Raw genomic sequence first — 23,871 nt, 5'->3', positions numbered from 1 at the left:
CAGTGCCTCAGTTTTCTTATCTTTGAAATGAGGATTGCACCTACTTCATGGTGCTGTGACGGGTTCACACGTGATGGAGTGAACCACTTCAATGTGTGTCTGACCCGTTATATGGCTATATAAATGTTTGCTACCACTCCTATTCCTTTATTCTGAAGTTTAAAAAAATTTAATTAATTTTTTTGGGGGTAATTAGGTTTATTTATCTATTTATTTAAAGGAGGTACTGGGGATTGAACCCAGGACCTCATGCATGCTAGGCATGTGCTCTATCACTGAGCTGTACCCTCCACCCTCCTATTCCTGGACTACAGTTTTTATTGACAGAATGGTTGCTGTTTGTGTTACTTCCTGACCGAAGATAGGAGTATATTTGCTGTAGAGAAGGCCAAGGGCACCCCACACAGCTAGTGCAGTGCAAAGGGATGCTGAAGGGAGTGTTTTGTGATGAGCCGGGAGTTTAGCTTGTTTGGAGCCAGCAATGCGTGGAGGGATGTGAGTCTGCTCAGACCCGTGCAGCCTGTGAAGAGTCTTGTTCTTCAGACTGAGGAGTGTGGGAAGGCCTCAGAAGATTTCAGCAAGGAATTTCCAGGATCACATTTGTGTTTCAGAAATACTTCTGGATTCCAATGAGTTAGGTAGGGATGTGGGCCAAGCAGAGCAATTAAGCAATTGCGTTTGCATTCCAGATGAGAGATGATGGTCCCAGAACACAATAGAGAAGGAGGGGCCTAGTTCAAAAGGAATTTTTGAGATATTTAGAAGGTAGACTTGAAAGACTTGGTAATGAGTTGATTCTTTGGTTGGGCAGAGAATGAGATGAGAGAGGGAGGTTGGAAGAAGTGTTACCCCAAAAAGGGAAGGGAAAAGACCCCCGTTCTTGTCTTACCTGAAAGATGAGAATTCAGGTGGGAGATGGAGGAGCATTGTGAATGATTTTAAAGGATTTATTAGCAAAGGGACAGTACACCTCCAAGAACGGGAGGCTGACTGATCCAAGGCCGGACAGCAATGGTCTTTGTTTGACCGTTTCTCTTAGACCCTCGCTTAGAGGTGGTCTTTTGGTTCATTGACAGCTCCTGCCCCTGGAATGCTTAGTCAGGTTTGTCCCCTTTGCGCATGTCCTTCCCCATGATGCACACAGGATAACTCATAGGGGGGCCTAAACCGCAGTGCTAATTATATTGCAGTGAGCACTGGGTCACGTCCCATTAGGTCCTTCTCTACCCTACGGTTGCGGCTTCAGGTTCTAACAGGTTTCTTGCTGGTGCTCAATTAGAAGTAAAATCCATTAATGCTGGAGGTGAGCATCCTGCCATCTTCTGGACCATCTCCCTCTCCCCCACCTATCTGCCTGGTGCCCCCACTTACCTAACAGAAGTATGATGGCTCTGTAGTTTCTTGGGTAACTATTGGACGGTGGTATCATTAATGAAGATAGGGAGCAGAATAAGCTAGGTCTGGGGTGGCTGAGGAATATGCACGGCGCTATCTAAGAGGCAGATAGAAATGTTAAAGGAGTTTGGGGCAGGAGGTCTTGGTTAAGGGTATTGATTAAGAATCATAAAATTATAGTAAAGCGTACTGAGAATTTATCTCATTTAGGAAGGTCGTAGCCCTTGATAGGTCAAACATCTGAGGCAATTAAGTGGTTTATCAAAAAGTCCGTAGATCATTCAGAGTCTTCATGTTAAAATTAACACATGAAATTTTTTTTTTTTAGTTGAAATATCAGTTTACAATGTGTTAACACATTAAATGTTAAAGCAGCTATTTACTTGGGGCATATTGTTCTCTTCAAAATAGGTAAAATCACTTTGCTGATATTGGAGGAAGAACATGATATTTTCTTGTTAATTTTTGATGCCATGCGCACATTTTCAGCCAATGATGAAATCCAGAAACTTGGATGCAAAGCTTTACATGTGCTGTTTGAAAAAGGTACTTAAAAATGTTGAATTCTTTATTCTGATATTTATATAAGAAAAAAGGGTTTAAAATGGGAAAAGTAGGATATAATTATGATAATAAGAAAATGTCTAAAATTGTACTATTTATTAAAAGGTGGGAGTTGCCAGTCAAGGATAAGTAATGGGGTTAATTCAGAAACATTGCTTGTTTTTGTGGAAGGAATTGCATTCATGGACTACAAATGCATTGCATTGGACTTTCTTCCATTGCTTAACAAGGCATAGGTTCACTTTGCAAACCAGATGTGTGGGTGTTAAGAAAGAAAAAATAAAACTGAAGCCAAGCGTAGGTTAGATTTGTGTTTATGACGTTGAGTCATCACCAGAGATTTTAGAAATTCTTAAAGGCTCTGTATAAAGAACCAGGAGGTTTACAAAGTGTCCCTTAGGAGAAAGACTAATATGTATTTTATCATATGGCCCCGAGACTGATGACAGAGATTACCATGTAATTTTATAGTTGTTGGAACCTTTAGTCCTTCTACTTACTTGATGAGGAAATGAATCAGCGAGGTGAAATAAGCAACCTGCCTGAGGGCATACAGCCAGTTACCCCTATTACAGCTCAATTTACCACGTTTCTTGAGAGCACCTTTTGGATCATGGTGAGAGCCCGCAGTGCCTGCAGTTAATACTGTTGAATTCCCTGTCTCATTCCAGAAGGACTTCAAATAGCTTAGGAGTATTTATGATACATTAGAGGCAAAAACTGAATGAGGAAGTGGGTGAAGGGGAAATGATACGAAGCTAGGTTAAATTTACTGCTTACTCCTATGTATTTGCAAAAGAATGGACCAGAAATTTGGTTCTTTGCTTCTTATAAGACAAAGAAAAGGGGGTAAATGTCATTGGTTACAAAGTTTCTTGAGATAAAAGTAAACCCATTTATCAGAAGAAGCAATCGGTCTCTCGGGAGACCTGGGAAAAATCGTCCCTGAGTTTCCTTCCATGGGATGATAAAATACACACATTTTGCAAGGAATACAAAGTGTATTTCAGTGAAAGAGACACTATTAAGAGTCAGAACAGCATGAGCCTGGGCCTCTGCTCTCTCGTGGTCGGGGTTGGTGGAGGAACTGTGTGTGTCCTTCAGGCAGTCTTTTATAAATGTAATATCTTGCAACTAAGCTTTTGATAAGAATTGGGCAGAATAGAGTTTGAGGAATTATTGTCTCGAGGGCCTTTAGTCGTCTGTGCTGCAGTTTATGGGCACATTCTTATTCATGAAAGATGAGTTAATTACATCATTCTCTCACCAGCATCGTGGAACCCACCTAGGACACAGGCAGAAGCACCAGGGAATGTTAAAAAGATGTTACTCAGTAGAAAGATCATCAGGACTAACAGTATTACGATTGTAAATGTAGAGTAGAAACGTTTCTGAAGCTTTCAGGAATATCAGGTTCCCTGGGACACAGTGGTAGCTGTAAAGTTAGTTTTCAAAATTTGATAGAATGTTGTGGAAACTGTTTCAGAAAGTGAGAAAGTGTGATGATATTCCCCATATACTAGAAGGATCAGTTTCACATTATATTATATGGGCCATTGGTATCAAGTTGAAAAATAAAAAGTAATGTTGAGCCTGAAGAGTGCTGCATTTTCTGACATTTATGTCACTGTCATTCTCAGGCTCGGTAAAGCAGATTTTTACACATGTTGTTGAAGTTCCCACCCAATAAAATATCTCCAAGTGAAACTCATTGGCTTGATCAGAAGACTTTAATTGTGGAAATTAATAATGACAAGTTTTGATCTCTGATGAAATCAAGACCATTAAGAGAGAGTGTTTCAAAATCTAATTACTTGTCATTTGCTAACGTTCATCCCTCTTGAACGGATGCTTTTAGCTGAGCTCCCCTTCAACGCTGTACCGTAAACCACTCCTTTTTAAGTACTGTGATATGTACACTTCCGTCTGCCATCTTGATTAGTCATTGATTCGTTTTCTCTGGAATCTTTCAAATGAAATTATAAATAATTTTGTTTTTCTGAGAACTGTTTGGTCACTATACTTCAAAACATGGAATAACTAATGTAGATCAAGACAAAATTATTTTAAGCTCAATAGCCTTTTTTTTTTCCACTATACAATTCTTAGGAAGGGCTTTTTGCTAAAATATAATTTTTAATTTACATCTTCGTTTCTACGGTGTCTTAGACAACTGTCATAAATGCTGTATTTTTGAGCAATAAAACATTTGTGGCAAGTTAAAGCTTTTTCAGTATTGTGTCTTTTGCTTTTTAGTTTCAGAGGAGCAACTGACTGAATTTGTCGAAAATAAAGATTATATGATACTGCTAAGTGCGTTAAACAGTTTTAAGGATGAAGAGGAAATTGTGCTGCATGTATTGCACTGTTTACATTCCCTAGCGATTCCTTGTAAGTAGCCTGTATACATGATTTCTTTCTTGAATCTGAAAAATTACAATAGATCTTCTTTCTGAGTGTGTTTCAGAAATATTTTTATGATTTAGAACCTTGTAGGTACTCAGCGCATTCACTTACTTATTCATTTAATTAATTTTAATGTGTTGAGGCGATGCTGCTGCTGGCTCTGGCCTTGTTGCTGGAGAAACAGTAGCAGAAAACACAAAGGTGTTTCTTGCCTTTTCAGACCCCACAATAGCACACCAGATACAGATAAGCATGGAGGTGATGACGGAGTAACGTAAGGCAAGCATTGGCACAAGTATCTCGCGTTGTGAGAACATACAGAGAGTGAGGCAAGATCTCTCAGCAGAGTTTTGAATGATGGCGGTGTGAGGTTAGGTAGACAGACAAAGTGTCCCAGGCAGTGCGCATCGTAAGCATAAAGATCCTGGAGCAGAAGAGAGCATAGTACATTCTGGAAGCTAAAAGTAGCTCAGCAGGCTGTGCATTTATAAGTACATGCGTGTGTGTAATGCCCACGCACAGCCCTGAGCATCCCCATGTGGGCCATTTAATAGCAGCGGGGAAAGGGCTTGGTAAGAGTCAGTGGATGAGGCTGGAGGCATAACCAGATCGTAAAGGGCCTGAAAAGCCTCAGGAAGTAGTTTGAACTTGATTGCGATTCTTGTTTAGCATATTGATTTCTCACTTTTTTGTTTGTTTGTGGGTTTTTTTGGGGGTGGGGGGTGGGGATTAGGTTTATTTATTTATTTATGTTTTTTAATGAAGGTACTGAGGATTGAACCCAGGACCTCCAGCATGCTAGGAGGCCCTCTACCACTGAGCTGTACCCTCCCCCCTGTTGTTTAGCATTTTGGTGATGTTTTGAAATCTAGCCACTTTTACAGCAAAAAAGAAAGTACAAATAAGAAGAAATTAATTAGCTGTGTATGCTACCAATGATTGCTAATGGACTAAAATAATGCTTCAGATTTCTATTACTTTTGTAAACGCACATAAACATTTTGTATTTCATGTGTTACCTGTTTGAGCGCGTATAGGATACACACATGCATTTATCTGGTAATGTTTTCATCTTCACACACGTGACATTGTGAGGATTAAATGGACTAAATAATGTGAAAAATGTAGAATAGTACCTGGTAATATACTGTGGTAAGTGTTGTAAAAACATGGACAGTATTACTACATAATCTGTATTTCATATGTGTGTAGTATATTACATATAATATGTATATATGATTTCAGACATGGAAATCTGCAGATGTGAGACTTCAGTAAAGACCCAATCCCCTAGTGAAAGATTGCCCTTTTTTTGGTGACGGTTGTAAAATCCACCTTTTTATCCATGGAAAATTAAGCACTTAAAAGTAGATGGGGCAGAACAGTAATAGAGAATGAACCGGGGGAAAAGGTCTAGCTCCGGCGGTAGAGTGCAAGCTCAGCGCGCAAGAGGTCCTGAGTTCAGTCCCCGGTACCTCCTCCAAGCGGAAATCGATGAACAAACCTACTTACCTCCCCCTCAGAAGACAAACAATACAAGCAGTAGAGAATGGACATTTAAACTTCTCTGAGTCATCTACTGCCAGGAAACCGAATATATTTTTCATTTTACTTTTCCTTTGCTGGATTTATACATTTATTTATTTATTTGGGGCTATTTTGAAATTCATTCTTTTCCACCCACATCTGACATAACTCCAGTGTAAAATGTGCTGATTCATAATGCAAAGGTTAAAGAAAGCAGTAACTAAAAATAAAAAAAAAGCAAGTGTTTTAAAGTTTGCCTTTGGGTCTAGAGCAAAATCATACCTGCGACTCTGAGTAGAAGCAAGTCATTGTTTTAAGAGGCCATTTCCTTTCATTACAACGTGTCTTTCCATATTTAGTGTTTCTTAAAACATAACATAAACATTAAAAATATATTGTTTGGAAAACGGTGAGTTTGGCTGTGCCAAAAAAAGAAAGGAAAATGCTTTGCAAATACTATTTTTTTGGGGTCTGTTTTAAGAGTAGTCAACATTTCATTCAGATATAAATTAGTTTTCTCCACATAGGTTCACACACTTCGTCTCTCTATTGATTTAACTGCCTTTCCCAGTGGATTCTTTCCTTCCTTTGTGTTTCACCTGTTTGTCCCTTAGCCATTATATTAATATTATGCCCCCTCTCCCCTTCGTCTCTTCTCTTCCCTTCTGTCTCAGAGCCTTAGGGAAGCTTGGTTTTGCTGCCTGTACGCCGGCGGCTCTTCTCCTGCCCTCTTGAAATGAGCAGGAAATAGATCATAGCTGAGTCTAGCTGGTCTACTATGTGATATAATCTTGATTTGCTTTCTGTTGGTTTGAGGAAAAGGAACAATGAAAAGCCATTATCTAATGAAAAGTAAAAAGAAGACGCGAGTGAACTTACCTACCCAACAGAAGTAGACTCACAGACATAGTAAACAAACTTATGGTTACTGGGGGGAGAGGGGGTGGGAAGGAATAAACTGGGGGTTTGAGATTTGCGAATATTAACTACTATATATAAAATAGATAAACAAATTTATTTTGTGTAGCACAGGGAACTATATTTAATATCTTGTAGTAACCTACAATAAAAAAGAATATGAAAATGAATATATGTATCTATGCTGTACACTAGAGATTGACACATTATAACTGACTATACTTCAATAAAAAAATTTACAAAAAAGCCATCATCTAATGGAATGATGCCTCATTAGGAAACAAGCCCCAAATTCATTTATTTGAAAACTTATGGCCAAGACGTCGCATATTTTGACTTAAAAAGCACTCTCAGTTTTCCCTTTACTTTAAGTTTTAAAGCCAAGAAACAGGAATAGAGCAACTTTCCCTTAATGTTTGAGTCCTAAATCCAATTATATTAGCACTCAACGACATAGTATTTTTTATAGCTATTTGACAGTACATGATATTTAAGTTTGGAAATGTAACCATTATATTGCCACACATTTAAAATCTATATAAGGCATCTTTGTATGCATATTTCAAAGGGGAGATTACTACCTTATTGATAATTATTATTTCTTTAAATTTAGGCAATAATGTTGAAGTCCTCATGAGTGGCAATGTCAGATGTTATAATATTGTGGTAGAAGCCATGAAAGCATTCCCTATCAATGAAAAAATTCAAGAAGTGAGTTGCTGCTTGCTGCATAGGCTTACATTAGGTAAGTTACAACTCTTGGTTAATTTAGTACCACAGTTTATATGATGTAAGCATATATGGCATATGTATGTTGTATGTTGATGGGTAAGTAGCATTTTGACATGCATTGGATGGAAATAGTATAAAGTAGCAAACTGTTCTGCCGTGCTTGGGTGAAATTTTAAAAGGAGTGTCAAAAATAAACGTGTGCAATATAGGAGAAGTCTTATTGTTAGTGCTGTAGTTAACGTATTATTATGTAAATGGTTGATACGTGCAAAAGAATAAGCGTAACGTATAGAAAATGTAAAGCACAGTGCAAAAGAACTCCCCACACAACTTGAGTGTTAGTACATTACCAATGCTGATAAAGCTCCTCTGGGCTCCACCCTTCTTCCGCTTTCTCCAGAGGTTAACACTCTCTAGAGTTTTGGGTTAATAAATCTTTTGCTTTCTAGATTAAGTTTTACTGCATTCACATATCTCCCTAAACAAAATTGCTAATGTTTGCTCACTTTTGCTTAATAAAGATGGCATTATGCTGAATATTGTCTTCTGCAGTTTTCAAAAAAAAACCTAACATTATGTTTATAGGACTTGTGAATAATTTTGCATGTAATTGTATGTGTATTCTATTATATGGATAAACCGCAATTTATGTATCCATTCTCCTATCCATGGACATTTGGTTTATTTCTTGTTTTATGCTACTATCTTCTGTGTTGCTATGAAAATGTAAATGGAGGTGAGTATCTTTTCAAATATTTCTCTGCTATTGGTGCTTCCTTCTTTGTGAAATACCTGATTTGCCTTTTTCTATTTTTCCATAGTAGAGTCTGTCTTTTTAAAAATTCATAGTTCGGGCTGATAATGTTTTACCCGTTGGTTATATGTATTGAAAATATCTTCTCTTGATTGGTGAGCTTTTTATCATCTTTATGGTGGCTTTTGTAATATAGTTTAATTTAATAATCAGTTGCTTTGTGACTTACCCTTTTTATGTATTTTAAGAAATTCTTCCTTTGCCTAAGATAACAGATGTATTCCACATTTTATCCCCAGTCTTTCTTATTTAAGCATTAAAGTGTTCAAATCTGTCTGGAATTTTTTTTTTTAACCGTAAGAATTCAATCCCTCCCTTTTTTATAATATGGGGAGTATAATTTATTATATGGTTCATCCATTTCCCAGTGGTATCATACATTGAGTATATATGTATATAATGTATATATGTATTATTTATAGGTCTATAATATATAATATATAATATATATTTCTGTTTTTGCTGTTGTGTTGTGTTGGTTAATTTGATTATCTGGATCCATATCAAGCTGTTTAAATTATTACAGCTCTACAAGTCCTGATACCGGAAAAGCTAGTAGGTCAAGTCTTCATACCTTCTTCTTTCTTGGGTACAGCTTGGCCTTTTTCTTGGGCCTTTACTGTTCCATATAATTTTAGAATTAACTTGTCCAGTGCCTTGGAAAACTCCATTTGAGTTTTGATTGGGACCGTACAGAATACATGGATCAATTTAAGAAGAACTGACACTTTTACATCACAATTTTTCTGTACAAGTCTTGTACATCTTGTTATTTCTGGATACCTTATTTTTGTTACTGTAAATGGTATCTCTTTTAAAATTGTATTTTTAAGCTGTGTATGTATAAAGAAATGCAAATGATTTTTTGCATATTGATCTTACCTAAATTCTTACTAATTCTAAAAATTTGCTTATAAATGCTCTTAGGTTTTCTGTGTAGTAATTAATTTAATTTGATTTCCCTGTCTTCTTGCATAGCCCACAATTACTAGTACAGTGTTGAATAGAACGAGTGACAGTAGCCATCCTTGTCGTTTTCTTGAATTTAAAGGGAATGTTTTAATATGCTCCCATGCAGAAGAGTGCGTATTATAAGGTTTTTTGTTGCTGTTGTTGTTAATCTTGTTTGTTTTTTGACAAATAGCTTTCATCAAGTTAACAAGTTTCCTTCTGTTTCTTGTTTGCTTGTATTTTTATATGTGGACTTTTTATAAACATAATTATGAGTATTGAATTTTATCAAATACTAAAAGAGATTAAGATCATTTGTTTTCCTTTTATCTTGAGAATATGGAGAATTAGAATTACATATACAAGTTTTCTTTTTTTTCAGAAATGTTTATTTACAGAATTTTTTGGGGGGGAGTAATTAGATTAATTTATTTATTATTTTTAGAGGCGGTATTAGGGATTGAACCTAGGACCTTCTTGTGCATGCTAAGCATGTGCTCTGCCACTTGAGCTATACCCTCCCCCCAGGTGTTCTAATAGTAAGACACTTTGTACTTCTGTAATAAATTCAACTTGGTCGTTTATTAGATTTTTTTTTTTATCCGTTTGTAAAAAAAATCTCTTTATTTTCAAATCTGCCGCATAGCTTTTGACTGCTTATTCACTCTTTTACCCCCTTTCTCTTTGCTTTTTTTCTAATTATCATTTCTTTAATCATCAGTACATAGCTATCTTGTGTTCTGTATCTGACAATTCCAATATTTTTGAGATTTTAAACTGACTGCTCGTATGCTGACTGCTTGTCTGTCTGGAGTCTTGTTTTCCTGTATGCTTGTGAGTTTCTCTTTGGTGGAATTTAATCTCTTGAGAATCCTGAGGACCTAAACGTTTCTTCCAGAGATGTTTGCCAGGAGCCAAGGTGCAAGACTGACCTGGGAGCACTTTGGAATCTTTTTAAGGTCCCAGCTTAAAGTTGGAGACTGATTGATCGACCCTACTTTGGGGCGAGTTCAAGGCTAGTCTGTTGATCGCAGTGACCATACTTTCCCACAAGGCTACTCTGGTTTGTCCATTTGCTTTCAGCTCACAGCTCTTGTTACAGCTCCTTCTTGAGCCTTCCCCTACCCCCTCGGTACACACCTGAGAGATTTCCTTGATGTTTTTGTGAGCAGAACCAAGCGTTAAAAAGTAAATGGTTGGTGAATAATAAGGTAGGATCCTTAACTGTCGGAAATTGTTTCTGACAACATTTTCTGAAAAGGATCACCAGAAATGTTTTGTGCAAAATCAGGATTATTATAATAGACATTCAACTTTTCATCACTACCACCTTGGGAAAAAACATCGTAATTCATTTGAAAAAACTCATTTTTAAGATTTTATTGTACTAAATTATAGTTTCACTTCTAGAAATATGACTGTATTTCCTATATAATTCAGAATTTGTATAATTCTGCCGTTGATCTTTAGCATTAGGAATGTCCCTAGGTAGTTTTGGTTAAAATGAAGTTTTTTGTAAATTGAATTGTAATTTGCATGCACAATTTCAGTTTATTTCTTTCCACGGTAAACATTTATTGAATGCTTAGCATATGACCAAAACTATGGAGAGATGAAAATAATGTCTTAACATTTGTACATTTCTTTCATAGTTTCTAAAGTAGTTTCATAAGTTTCATATATATATATAATTTATTTCTTTTGATCCTTGAAACAATCCTGGGAGATGTGATATTGTTATTAAGTCAGTATTTGCAGATGAGGACCTGTTACAGCAGGTCTGTGTATGTTACCCAAGATCATGTTGTCAGGGAGGAGTGAAAACAGGCTGAGAATCCAGATTTCTGCATCCCTGAACAAAACAAAGCATTTCTTTTAAAATGTTGTAGCCATTTACTAGTTTATTTCTTTTCCTCATAGTTTCATGAAGAAGGACAAAGTTGTGCAAGCTAGCTAATATCTGAGAATGTTTTAACATAATTCCAAAGGTGATTTCCTAAATCTGGCTAATAATGTAGCACACTGATAAGCGGTTCTCTGTTTCATGTTCTGCAGCTTACCGCTCTCAAGTCATAACTTGCATAACTTATATTCAGGCTGTGAGTTTACCTTAATCCCTTAAATGAGTCAAAGGCAGAAGTGGTTTTTAACTCATGATTAGGAAATGGTACTTGACTATCAAATTAGGTCTATAATAGCACTTTAAGAATGATTGATATTATACTGCTGAAATTAAATAAACCATATTAAACAGTCATATTTTTTATAAGTTTGATATTGTTCTGTAACTTTTTTTTGAAAATAAAAGCCATCAAATTGATCTTTAGGTAAGGATTTTTTTTTTTTTTTTTTTTTTAGTGACTAGAGAATTTATTGTCCCCATTATTGTTTCAAAGAAACTGGATAAAACTTTTAACTTCCTCCTCATAATTAAAATGAAAACCCAAAGTCAATAAATACGTATTTAGCATTTTGTCAAATTATATAATATAATTATGAGGTTAATACATTTAAAGGCCTTCTACAGTTGACCATGTATTTTCACCTATATTGTCTGAATATAAGATAAGGCCGGTCTTATTGGTTTTGCCTGGAGTCACCCAGTTGGTCAGTGGTAGAGCAGCTGTTGGCAGTGCAATGGGCATAATAGTAAGGAAAAGAGGGTGAGACAGCCTACGTTTAGATAAGCTGGTAAAAGAGGAAAAGAACTTTTTTTGAAATGCCTCTCAGTGTTAGAGACCACTAAGGGCTGGGGAGTAAAATGTCTGCTTAATGAGTGAGTGTCGGGGGAGGCGCGAACATAGGGAGGCATTGATAACCAAGAGCTGTGCCTCATTGAACTGTCTTGATTTTGAAGCCATTGACTAATAATTAGGGTTTTCATGGTCTAGGATCTTTTTCAGTTCTGGCTGTGTGTCTCAGGGATCATTGAACTACATGTACAGGAGTTCCATTCTTACTCCTGGAAGGAAGCTTGGTGACTATTAGTTACGGAGAACTGAGTGGAAGGAGACACATATTTGTGAACTATCATTTACAAATCCTTTCCTTGGAAGGATTTAGGCTTTTGTATAATGATCAGAAGAACAAGTGTAAAAATGTGTGGGACTTCTTCCTGCGTTGGGTTACAGGTAGTGGCATAGTCTCTTATTTTTATTTTAAGATTATCATAGACAAAATCAAGTGCCAGTGAGTTTTCTGAACAATATTCTTTACATGAAAGAAGAATGTTTCAGCAAAAGCATTTAATGAAGAGAGAGCTTCATTAAAGGGAGAGCTCTCCCCCCATCTTTTAGAAGGCAGGAAATTTAAGGTGTTACAGATACTAAATATTGTAATGCCATACGTAATAGACACTTTGTTTTGTATGATGACTACATGAGAGGGAATCAGAGAACACAAAGTTAATACCACCCAAGCATATATATATATATATATATATATTTTTTTTTTTTTTTGAGCCTGGTCAGTTCCACTGTCTAAGCAAGATAATTGAATGACTGCATGAAATAAATTTTCAATACTTTATACAATCCTATTGAGCTATTTTACTTAAAGTAAATATGTTTTAATACCATTAAGAATAGTCATCACTGCTCAAATTCATTGACTTAAATGTTTTACATATATATCTATATATAGAGAGAGAGAGAGAGAGAGACTTAAATAAACTGTTATGTAACTAAAGGTAATTTAAGTTCCATGGATGAGAATTCCGCTAATATCTCACTTAACTTTCAGGTAATTTTTTTAATATCTTGGTGTTAAACGAGGTGCATGAGTTCGTGGTAAAAGCCGTGCAGCGATATTCAAAGAACGCAGACTTACAGATTGCGGCACTCAGCTGTTTGGCGCTCCTCAGTAAGTAGCTTTACTAAAAAGGAAATTCTTACAGATGCGTTTGATCTTGAATGTTAACTTTATAACCAGGTAACATTATAACAAGTCATTTGTAGAGAAGGAAGCCTTAAATGCCTTCTCTGTCCTAATGTAACTCATTTCCCAATAGAGGATACTTTCAAGGGAAATAACAGTTGTAGTAAGTACACCCTTCTCAGTTCAGACGTCAATAAATGCATCCTTGATTTAGCTTTATTATTGGGCAGTCAATCTTCATAATTAATCTTCCTCTCATCTATTAGTTTTGTTTGATACCCTCTTCCTCATTTGATAATTTATCTAGAGGGGAGAGCTGTATTATGAAGTGTGAAATATATTAACAAAGTCATTTAACTAGCCAAGCCCACTACCAAAGAATATAGCACTCTGTTGAGAATGTTTCAAAACATGGACTTACAGTTAGCCGTTCAAACTGTAAGAAAATCATATGTTTACGTTATTTTTCAAGCTGAGACCATTTTCTTAAATCAAGACTTAGAGGAAAAGAATGAGCATCAGGAGAATGAGGAGGAGGAGGAAGAAGAAAAGTTGTTTTGGCTGGAAGCCTGTTACAAAGCATTGACACGGCACAGAAAGAACAAGCATGTGCAGGTTTGGACTCATTTTTGTAAATTTTAGAGTTGTTCAAAATTATTTGTTCAATAATTTATTTTTTTGACAGCTTTCTTTTTTTCCTCCCCTAATCCAGGAGGCCGCATGCTGGGCCCTGAACAATCTCCTCATGTATCAAAACAGTTTACACGAGAAGATTGGAGATGAAGATGGCCAGTCAGTAGTTTTGATTTTGTATGATAGGAAATTTCAGTTTATGTTTTCAGTCAGTCCACATGAAATATCGTAACTGCAGCTTTATTGTTAGAAATATTTTTGATGTAGGCATTTACGTTTTAAGTATTGCCACCAAATAACTGTGAGTCTATATAATATTTCGATCCCATTGCCTTCAGTAGTTAGTTAAAAAAAGTTGGTGTGTTTGGGATTCATTACTGAAAGATTTAGAATCAAGAGTCATTCAGTAAATTATGAGTCATCAAGAAAGAACCTTGCAACTTCCTGGCTGATTGTTTAAAAATGCCATATTAATTAATCTCAAGTGATGGAAATGGCAGAGCTATCTGTGACCTGTCTGCCATGGTTTCTAGCCAGCGGTTGTCATTCTGAGGAGTTGGCTGTGGGTAGAAACCTGCAGTGGTCCCCACTTGTTGCGGCAGTGTTGAGAGGGTCATTTGTAGCTGTTAGCCCCTGAGGGTGCTTTCTGTGGGAGCATCATTTGAACCAGCCCTCTCTCCCAAGGGTACACACTGTAACCAGGAGTTTTGTGTGTAATCAGATTTGTTTCATGTCCATCAGCAATCCCTTATATTTTTACTGTTTGCTCTGCATACCCTCTGGATTTTAAAATTTGAATGACTTATCTTGTAAACTCAAATAGTAATATTCTGAAATCCTGACAGCCTGTTTGCGTAATGATCCGCCGCCAGCCAGAAGGGAATTAATGACACAGAGGCTGTTTATTTAAATGTCTCCGTTTTGAAAGGAAGCAGTAATTTTTGGAAAATATATGTCAAACCAGCATTCTAACCCACTTTGTGCAGTCTTTTAAAGAAATTAGAGTAAGACTGGTTCATGTTTTAGTTTAGAAGTTTCAGTTTGTAGCACACTAATTCCTCAAAATCCATAGGCGATTGTTAAAATAAATACATCATTAAAACATATCTATGCTCTACATTTAAAAAATTTACTTTGCTGCTTTAGTTTTTTAAATTTTTCCTTTCTTGATTCCATCATCTTTTTTTTTTTTTCACTTAATCTCTGAGCTGTTAGCACCTGTTCATGTATCTGCTGAGTCTTTTTTCCCGCTCTGTCGCTTATCTGCTTTGAAGAAACAGAAGTCCTAGTTTATTAGTATTTAATGGATTTGAATCTAACTTTTAAATATAAAACTGTTTAACTATAATTCTCTCGTAGGTCGGGGTGGCATAAAATATTGTTTGTACGCCCTTATTTGTTGTTAGAGAGATTAGATAGCAGTAAGTGACTATTTGAGCTAATTGTTAAAATGATTGCTATCAGTATTGTGGTCGAATCTGTGACAGGTTCCCGGCTCACAGGGAAGTGATGCTGTCCATGCTAATGCATTCTTCTTCAAAAGAAGTCTTCCAGGCATCTGCAAATGCGTTGTCGACTCTGTTAGAACAAAATGGTAAGAGGTACTCCGTATTTTTTTAATAAAAAGAAACACATTTTTTGGTATTTTTTAAATCGCAAAAGCAATACATTGTAAAAAATTCAAATAAGTTAATATATAATCTGCTATATAGATATATTGATATATAGGTAAAATGATCAGGAAGAAAGTAAACATTTTGATGTTTTTCTTCTGCACTTCTGTATATGTACTCACACATGACATACACAATATATTCTATATTTTTTTGAGAAATGGGATCATGGTACAATCTTTTATAACCAAATCTTTACATTTCTCTTTTTGTGTGTGCGTTGGTAAATGTAAATTCTCACGTTATCATTTTTAATAGCTGTGTAGTTTCCCAGCATATGCCTGTATCCTGTTTTATGAACCAATTTTTTGTTAATGGACTTTCAGCTTGTGTCTAGTAAGATGTTTTTAGTATGAATAATAATTGCTGAATGGTCACCTTTTCCCCCCATTTTCCTTTATACACCGTTCCTGCTATTTTCTTAGAAATTCAGTGGGTGGAGAGACAGTCATCATTATAAAATCTGCTAAAATTGCCCATTATAAAACTAAAAAAAATAGTCCTTTACATGTAACTCTTATAGCATTGCATTATGAAGGAGAGAACAATCGTTGTTAAAACTTTGGAAGAACTCTTGAGATTTGAAATTAAGGCTCAGGCTGCTCTGATTCCTGCCCCATAAATAAACAGGAAATACTGCCAGGAAATCTTGGGATAAAACTCATCATAAAGGCATTGGGGCTTGGCAGCTCTTGAAAGATATTTTTGGAGGGAAAAAAATAGAGAAAAATACTGCAAGCTTGAGAAAGAGACCAGTGTAAGCCCCAGCGTTTAGTGGAGAACCTGGGTGGAGCGAAAAGAATAAAGAAATCTCCACGTGCATGTTTCTTTATATGATTATTTAAGTCAAATCAAGAGGAAAATCACTTACTCATCTTCCCCCTTTCGTACCTCGCCCCTCTGATGGCACTGAAAAAGCGTCATAAAAGGCTTGGTCTGGCAAGAGCAGAGACAGACAGGATAATGAATCAGGGCGGGTTGGTGGCAGAAAGGGAAACTGCTCTTGAGTCTCCCTTCCTCTGTTGTGCAGAGACCTGGATGGGGATCTCACTCCTGAAAATGAGCACTGGGCTTTTCTGCTCTTGTGTGAGGCACCTGAAAGCAGAGATAAACCCTTACCATGTTCAAACAACACTGTGTTGGGCTGTAACTCTTAGCTCCCTGGAAATCTTAGCTTTGCCAACAAACCAACCAATGGTTTTGTGAGATTTAAGCTGCCATTTTTTTTTTCTTTTTTAAGAGAGGGATTACTTTATACAAATTGACCTATGTATGTAACAGTCATGGGAGAGACTAGCCAATGCGCCTATAGTTCTTTACTTGGCCACCAGGTTATGGTTGGTCATTGTTGCTCATAGTATCTACAGTTTCCGTCTTCATCTCCTCATTCCACATTTCCCATGTTGTCAGTCAGAACTTCAGTCACTCCTGGTTCTGGAGAGACCCAAACCTTCATCTACAAAAGTTCTGAGTCCTCAGTCATACTGCTTTTATTGGTTGCTGTAGTTTTCAATTCACTTTTACTGTTGGGGATGCAAGTATCAAGACACTCCTAGAGATTAGCTTGGATCTCAGACTGTCTTCCTTGCCACCATTGTGTAGCAGCAACCTGTCCCCTCCTGGTAATTGGACCAGTTATGTCAACCAGGAGAGCAGCTCCTTTTTTAAACTGGTGTTTCAGTGCGTAAGTTGCCTAAAATGGCCAGGTAGATGTCACCTGCTCTGATGAGGTAGTGAAAGCCTGTCCTGCTCCATGCAGGACAGTGGTATTTTGGTTGGAGGATGTATAGTTTTTACTTTCTAAAAGACTGCTTATCTCTTGTCCTTTTTTTCCTTCTATTTTTATTGAGATATAATTGGCATAAAGCATTGTATAGGTTTAAGGTGTACAGCATAATGATTTGAACTACATACATCATGAAATGATCAGTAAAGTAAGTTCTGTGAACATACATTGTCTCATGTAGAAAATAAAAGAGAAAAAATTTTTCCTTGTGATGAGAATGCTTTAGGATTTATTCTCTTAACAACTTTCATATAGAACATACAGCAGTGTTAATTGTACTAATCTTGTTTTACATTACATTCCTAGCATGCATTTGTCTTATAACTGGAAGTTTTACCTTTTCACCACCTTTATCCAATCCCCCCTTCCCACACCCTTCCATCTTTACCACCCTCCACGCCAAATCCAGAAACCACAAATATGATCTCTTCTGCTGAGTCTGTTTTTGAAGTATAATTGATCAACAATACTGTGTTAGTTCCAGGTGCATAACAGTGATTTGATGTTTCTAGACATTACAAAATGATCACTATGATAAGTCTAGTCACCATACAAAGATACTACATTAGTATAGACTGTGTTTTCCTTGCTGTCCATTTCATCCCTATGACTTGTTTATTCTGTGACTGGAAGTTTGTACCTCTTAATTTCCCCCGCCTATTTCAGTTACCCCTGCTGTCCTCTGCTCTGGCAACCACCAGTTTGTTCTCTGTATCTATGAGTCTGTTTCTGTTTTGTTATGTTTGTTCATTTCTTTTGCTTTTTAGATTCCACATATAAGTGAAATCATATGGTATTTGTCTTTCTGGGTCTGACTTATTTCACATAGCATAACCCCTAGGTCCATCATGTCCCTGAAAATAGCAAGATTTCATTCTTCATGGCTCAGTAATATTCCATATTATGTGAGTATATATATGTACACACACATATCTCATATCTTTATCCATTTATCTATCACTGGGCACTTAGGTTGCTTCCATATTTTGGTTGTTGTTCATAATGCTGCAATGAGCATAGAGGTGCATATTATCTTTCTGAGTTAGTGTTTTTGTTTTCTTTGGGTAAATATCCCAGAGTGGAATTGCTAGATCATATAGTAGTTCTATTTTTAATTTTTTGAGGAACCTTCATACTGTTTTCCATAGTGCCTGCACCAATTTACATTTCTACCAAAAGTTCATGAGGGTTCCCTTTTCTCCATGTCCTCACCAATATTTATTCTTCGTGGGTTTTTTGGGTTTTTTTTTTTTTTTTTTGATAATAGCCATTTTGACAGATGTGAGGTGGTTTTGTAGTTATGATTTGCATTTCCTTGGTGACTAGTAATGTTGAGCATCTTTTCATATGTGTGTTGACCATCCCTAAGTCTTCTCTGAAAAATTTTTATTCAAGTCCTCTGTCCATATTTTAATTTTGTTGTTTGTTTTTTTGGTTTGGAGTTGTATGAGTTTTTCGTATATTTTGGATATGAACTCCTTAATAGATGTATCATTTGCAAATATCTCCTCCCATTCAGTAGGTGACCATCTCATTTTTTTAAAATAGTTTCCTTTACTGGGCAAAAGCTTTTTATTTATAATAGCCAAGATATCGAAACAACCTAAGCATCCAACAACTGATGAATGCATAAGGAAGATGTGGCATATATATATGTGATGGAATACTACTCAGTCATAAAAAATATGAAATCTTCCCATTTGCAACAACATGGGTGGATTTTGAGAGTATTATGCTAAATGAAATACATCAGATGGAAAAAGACAAATACTGTGTGATTTTGCTCATATGTGGAATATAAAAAACAAAAAACAAAATAAATGAACAAACTAATTAAAAAAAAAAAACAGACTGAGTAGTGATTACCAGAGGGTAAAGGAAACAGGGAGGTAAAATGTAAAGGAGATCAACTGTATAGTGACAGATGGAAACTAAAATTTTGGTGGTAAGCACACTGTAGTGTATACAAAAGTAGAAGTATAATGTTGTACACATGAAACTTACATAATACTATAAACCAACTTTACCCCAATACCATTTTTTAATTATTTAAATTAATTAATAAAGAAGAAGTTGTTTATTTTTTCACATCAGAAGTCTTAGTAATTTCTCCCCAAATGGCTAAATGCTAACCAAGGAGATACTTCAAAAGACAGAAGTTACCCTAGACCAGCAGTTCTGACACTTCAGTGTGCACCAGAAATGATCCACGTGGCTTGTTAAAACAGATTGCTGGATCCCAACTCCAGAGTTTATGATTCGTTAGGTCCATATGGGGCCCCAGAACTTACATTTTTAACAAGTTCCCAAACAATGTTGCTGGTCCAGAGTCCACACTTTAACAACCACTGTCCTGGACGTTAACCCAATTTGAGACTTGAAAACTAAGAATAGAAATCCCATCAGTCAGTAGGCCATGGAGAAGAAATTACATCCTGGAGTCACTTTAGAGATCATAAAATATTTTACACATCTTCTCTCATTTACTAGCTAACTACATAATACTCATGACCTCTTTCACTTAACTTCATCAATAAATTAACGTATATCTATATTTTCCACTGGGGTAAATGGAGAAGGTGGCCCAAGACTGAAGGCAACCTAGCCTGGTTTCCGGCCCCTGGTCCCACCCCACTTCCTGTATCCACCAAAAGCTGAGAGGATGGCCAGTACCTCCACACACAACTAGAACCTATTCCTAACTCGTTAATGTGTCTTAGCTGAAATAGGTGCAGTGATTATGTGCAGTTGTTTTAAATGCTAGAATAAAATTTAAGTTTCTTTCTTTCTTTGGAAGGCATTTAAGAATGTGTATCTACAAAAATACTCCTTCCACATGCACGGGGATTACAGTCTACCAGTTTACTCTGTGAATAAAACTTTACCACTAGGACCTCAACAAATAGTTAATAAGTGTGAAAAAATTGGAAATGGTATATATTTTACAGAAAAAAATTAATGATCTTTAAGTTGTCAATGAAATTTAAATTAAATATGTATTTGTACATACACTTTTCTGTGAATTTGGATTATCTTAATAGGATATGTCTTACTGTAAGATTACGAAAATGTGCTTTCATTTCTACAAGTAACTTTTTAAAAATCTTGTAGTTAATTTCAGAAAAATCCTGTTGTCAAAAGGAATATATCTGAATGTGTTGGAATTAATGCAGAAGCATATACATTCTCCTGAGGCGGCTGAAAGCGGCTGTAAAATGCTAAATCATCTTTTTGAAGGAAGGTAATACATATTCATGAATTTATGGAGAATATGGAATATTGGACCAGGCAGAATATCAATATTTTAAGCATTGTGCTAAGAAAAGATAAACATAAGGCATTTGAAGATTGAAACATTTTGCAGTATAATCTCATGTCATTGAGATAACCTTGACTTATCTTATCTGCATATTAAAAGGGATGGTTGAGATTATAGAAATACTTTAAAGGTTTGCTTTTGTGCTTTGTGCTTGGTGTTGACTGTGTTTTGAAAATGACAATTAGACAGCCCATAACCTTAAACAGTTTTTCAAGTTATCATGGAATGTGAAAGGTATAAAGATAAAACCAAGATACGGCTTCTAATTGTTGTTTTTTCCCGCAATTAGTACTTATGAATATTCCTCTGTTTGAAGTAGCTTTGTCTTCTCTTCCTGCTCTCGTTCCTTAGCTGGGGAAGCTTTTAGTCACATCTAGTCCGTGTCCAGAGATGATAAGATTACACATCCGGTTTGTGGCACAAAGAGAACCGACTGTTTGTCTGGGGATGGGTGGTGTGGGTTTTGGGTGGCTTGGCCAGTAGTGTGGGGATGGGGTGGGAAGGAACCTATTCAAAAACTTGTTTAAAAGACTAAAACTGAATTTCATACAGAAAGTGTCTGCTGCAGGGTGTGTGTCCAGTGCCTTTTTGCCCTTTACTCAGCCAAAGAATGTGAGGTCACCATGGAATTGTCTGAATAAATTTTAGTCAAAAAAGAGGCTACATTAGAAACTGTCCTGTGTAGAAGGAAAAACTAAATGACGTCGATGTTGCAGTAAAAACTGATTTTTGTGTCCTGGCTTTCCTACTAATTTGAGCCAAGTATTTGATCTCTAAATTTCAGATTCCTCATTGGTGAAGAGGGGTAATAACAATCTCATAAGTTTTAAGTTTATAATGTGAGGATTAAATAAGCTAATTTTTACAAAGCGCTTAGGATAACAACTGGTACATTTTAAGCGCTCAGTAAAGCATAACTATTATTAATATTGTTATTAAATATGAATATTGAAATGCATGTAGCATGACAAACTATGTTACTTTTCCAAGTCTTCACACATAGTTGAAAATCTGGTTTTCCAACTAGGTATGCTTGACTCCAAAATCCACGTTATCATACATATTGACAACAGTAAAAACGAATCAATTAATTATTATCAGTAATGAAAGAGAAATACTACAAAGAAATATATATATATAATACACACACACACAGTTTTAGACTTACTTATAAGGCATGGGGTTACATTGTTTTTAAGATCAGTTTAGCTTGTCTATTTATGTTTTTATATATTATGTCTTTCAGTTGCATTTCTCTTATTGAAATGTTGCTCTTGACATTTAAGTGAAAAGTTTATCTTAAATTGTGATTTTTTATGGTCCTGGCAATGTGCGAACCTTTATAAATGAGGAAAAAACACAGTGGAATGACCTACAGTTTATGATTTTGTAGATTCTGGGCAATTAATGTTTCTAGCTCTTTCCTCATATGTAAAATGTGTGAATGACCAGTTCTGGGGATTCAGAGCTAACTATGACAATGTGCCTGCCCCTACAGATCTCATTGTCTAGTTGGGGAGACTAATTTGTACACAGCTAATGACAGTACATTGTGATCATTCAATGGCAGGCATGTGTAAAATCGCAGTGTCTTGGTGAACCCAACTACAGTGACTAAAGGAGAGACTACAAAGAGGAGATGTGTTCAAACTGAGACTTCAAAGTGGAAAAAAGGGACCATATGTCAGGGACCACAGGCCCATGCGAAGTGAGGACATGCTTCTGATACTGCACGAGTTTTAGTTGATACGGCACTTTGTAAAGCAAGGGCTGCCTCTGTTAAAGTCTGTAGGACCTGGTGAAATCTATTCTGGTGGCATTTATTTATATGTAAAAGAAAAATAGCTCAAATACTTTAGGGAAACCAAGAGTTTAGTGCAAATAAAACCAATTAAGAATCCCATATAAGAAGTCCAGTGGTGTTAATTAGGAAGAGCCAGATTGATTTGCAGTAAACAGCCCTGGACTTGGGGGTCAGATGAGTTCTGTTCCAGCCCTGGCTCTGTCATGTTCTAGTGATAGGACCTTGATATTTAAGCTCTGTTGGCCCAAATTCTTTATCTGGAAAATGCACATAATAACTCCTACTTTCCAGAGTTGTTGCCAATGACCCATGTATATAGATCCAAAGGAAGTTGTTAGTTCTGGGAAACAAAAAAATTCGTTTACTGTGAATTTAAGTTCTTGAGGTCAAAATTTAACTAAGTAATAATTTAAATTATGCATGCTCAGATTACTGAATTCATATAGCCTTTTCTAATAAAATAGAACGGTTCTGTTTTCTGGTACTTGTTTCAAGTTGATGTTTGTATGAGAACCAGGTTGTACCTTTAATAAGCATTTCAATATTGTATCTCCAGTAACACCTCCCTGGATACAATGGCAGCAGTGGCCCCCAAAATAATAACAGTTATGAAAAGTCATCAGACATCGTTATCAGTGCAGCTGGAGGCACTTCGAGCTATTTTACATTTTATAGTTCCAGGTAAGTTACGTAACTTATTGTGGGAAGAAATGTCATTTTCCAGGGATTTTTTGACTTTTCATGAAATATCAGACTTTCTAGGAAGAAATTAAAGGACCTGTTTCTGCCAACTAAATGCAAATCCACAAGCCCAAAAATAAAAATAGAGGGAGAGTCAGATTAATTTACATGAAAATCTAATAAGAAAACTCAATAATTGGTTTACAGAAGAAATAACTGCAGTGTAGCATGGAGCTTTCCTTCCAAGGAGAGTGTCATCTCTGCTGATTCTTTTCTGTTTCTGTTGCCATTACCAAGTCCAAGTTTTTCAGTTTGTTTTTTTTTCCCTATCTGAATTGTAATAACAGCTAACTAATTTTCACACTTCCTCTCTTGCCTCTTTGTAGTCCTTCTTTCTCTCTGCAGTTGAATTACTCTGTCTTAAATATAACCATGTGTCTTTTACTCATTAACCTCAATGGCTTCCATCCTCCCACGTTTACCCCCTGCTTACACCTGTTAAGACCTTATTTTTCCTCCGAAGCCCATTTAAAGCATCTGCTTCTCTGTTCATTCAACACATACTTATTAAGTGCCTCTTATGTTCTAAACATTGTGGTGACTGCAAAAGTATGAAAGATAAATGAAAAGAAGATATGACGGTATTATCTATAGGTGCTGAGAGGTAGACAGATAGAGAGTTAATTACCGGACAGTTAAGAGGAGCTATTATAGAGATATGTATTGATGGAGGCACAAATAATTTATTCAAAAGAGTAGGTCAGAGATTGTGGTATTTGGCGTTGAAGGGTG

The 23,871-nt window shown here is 36.2% G+C and overlaps 1 protein-coding gene across 2 annotated transcripts in view; it reads left to right on the top strand.

Annotated features, from left to right (window-relative positions):
• The window catches only part of LRRK2 (leucine rich repeat kinase 2), a 135,512-nt gene that overhangs the window by 9,058 nt on the left and 102,583 nt on the right, over positions 1 to 23,871 (top strand). For both annotated transcript variants that reach the window (XM_074375025.1, XM_010970532.3), the window contains exons 5-13: positions 1,807 to 1,941; positions 4,216 to 4,350; positions 7,424 to 7,555; positions 13,049 to 13,168; positions 13,656 to 13,798; positions 13,896 to 13,975; positions 15,304 to 15,410; positions 20,387 to 20,516; positions 22,955 to 23,079. In XM_074375025.1, the coding sequence (XP_074231126.1) occupies positions 1,807 to 1,941; positions 4,216 to 4,350; positions 7,424 to 7,555; positions 13,049 to 13,168; positions 13,656 to 13,798; positions 13,896 to 13,975; positions 15,304 to 15,410; positions 20,387 to 20,516; positions 22,955 to 23,079 (1,107 nt within the window). The remainder of the gene's footprint in view (positions 1 to 1,806; positions 1,942 to 4,215; positions 4,351 to 7,423; positions 7,556 to 13,048; positions 13,169 to 13,655; positions 13,799 to 13,895; positions 13,976 to 15,303; positions 15,411 to 20,386; positions 20,517 to 22,954; positions 23,080 to 23,871) is intronic.

Source organism: Camelus bactrianus, chromosome 12, assembly GCF_048773025.1.
Source record: "Camelus bactrianus isolate YW-2024 breed Bactrian camel chromosome 12, ASM4877302v1, whole genome shotgun sequence".
In the NCBI taxonomy this organism is placed as follows: domain Eukaryota; kingdom Metazoa; phylum Chordata; class Mammalia; order Artiodactyla; family Camelidae; genus Camelus; species Camelus bactrianus.
Note: the sequence above shows the minus strand (reverse complement) of the source record. Positions and strands in the feature narration are given on the sequence as shown.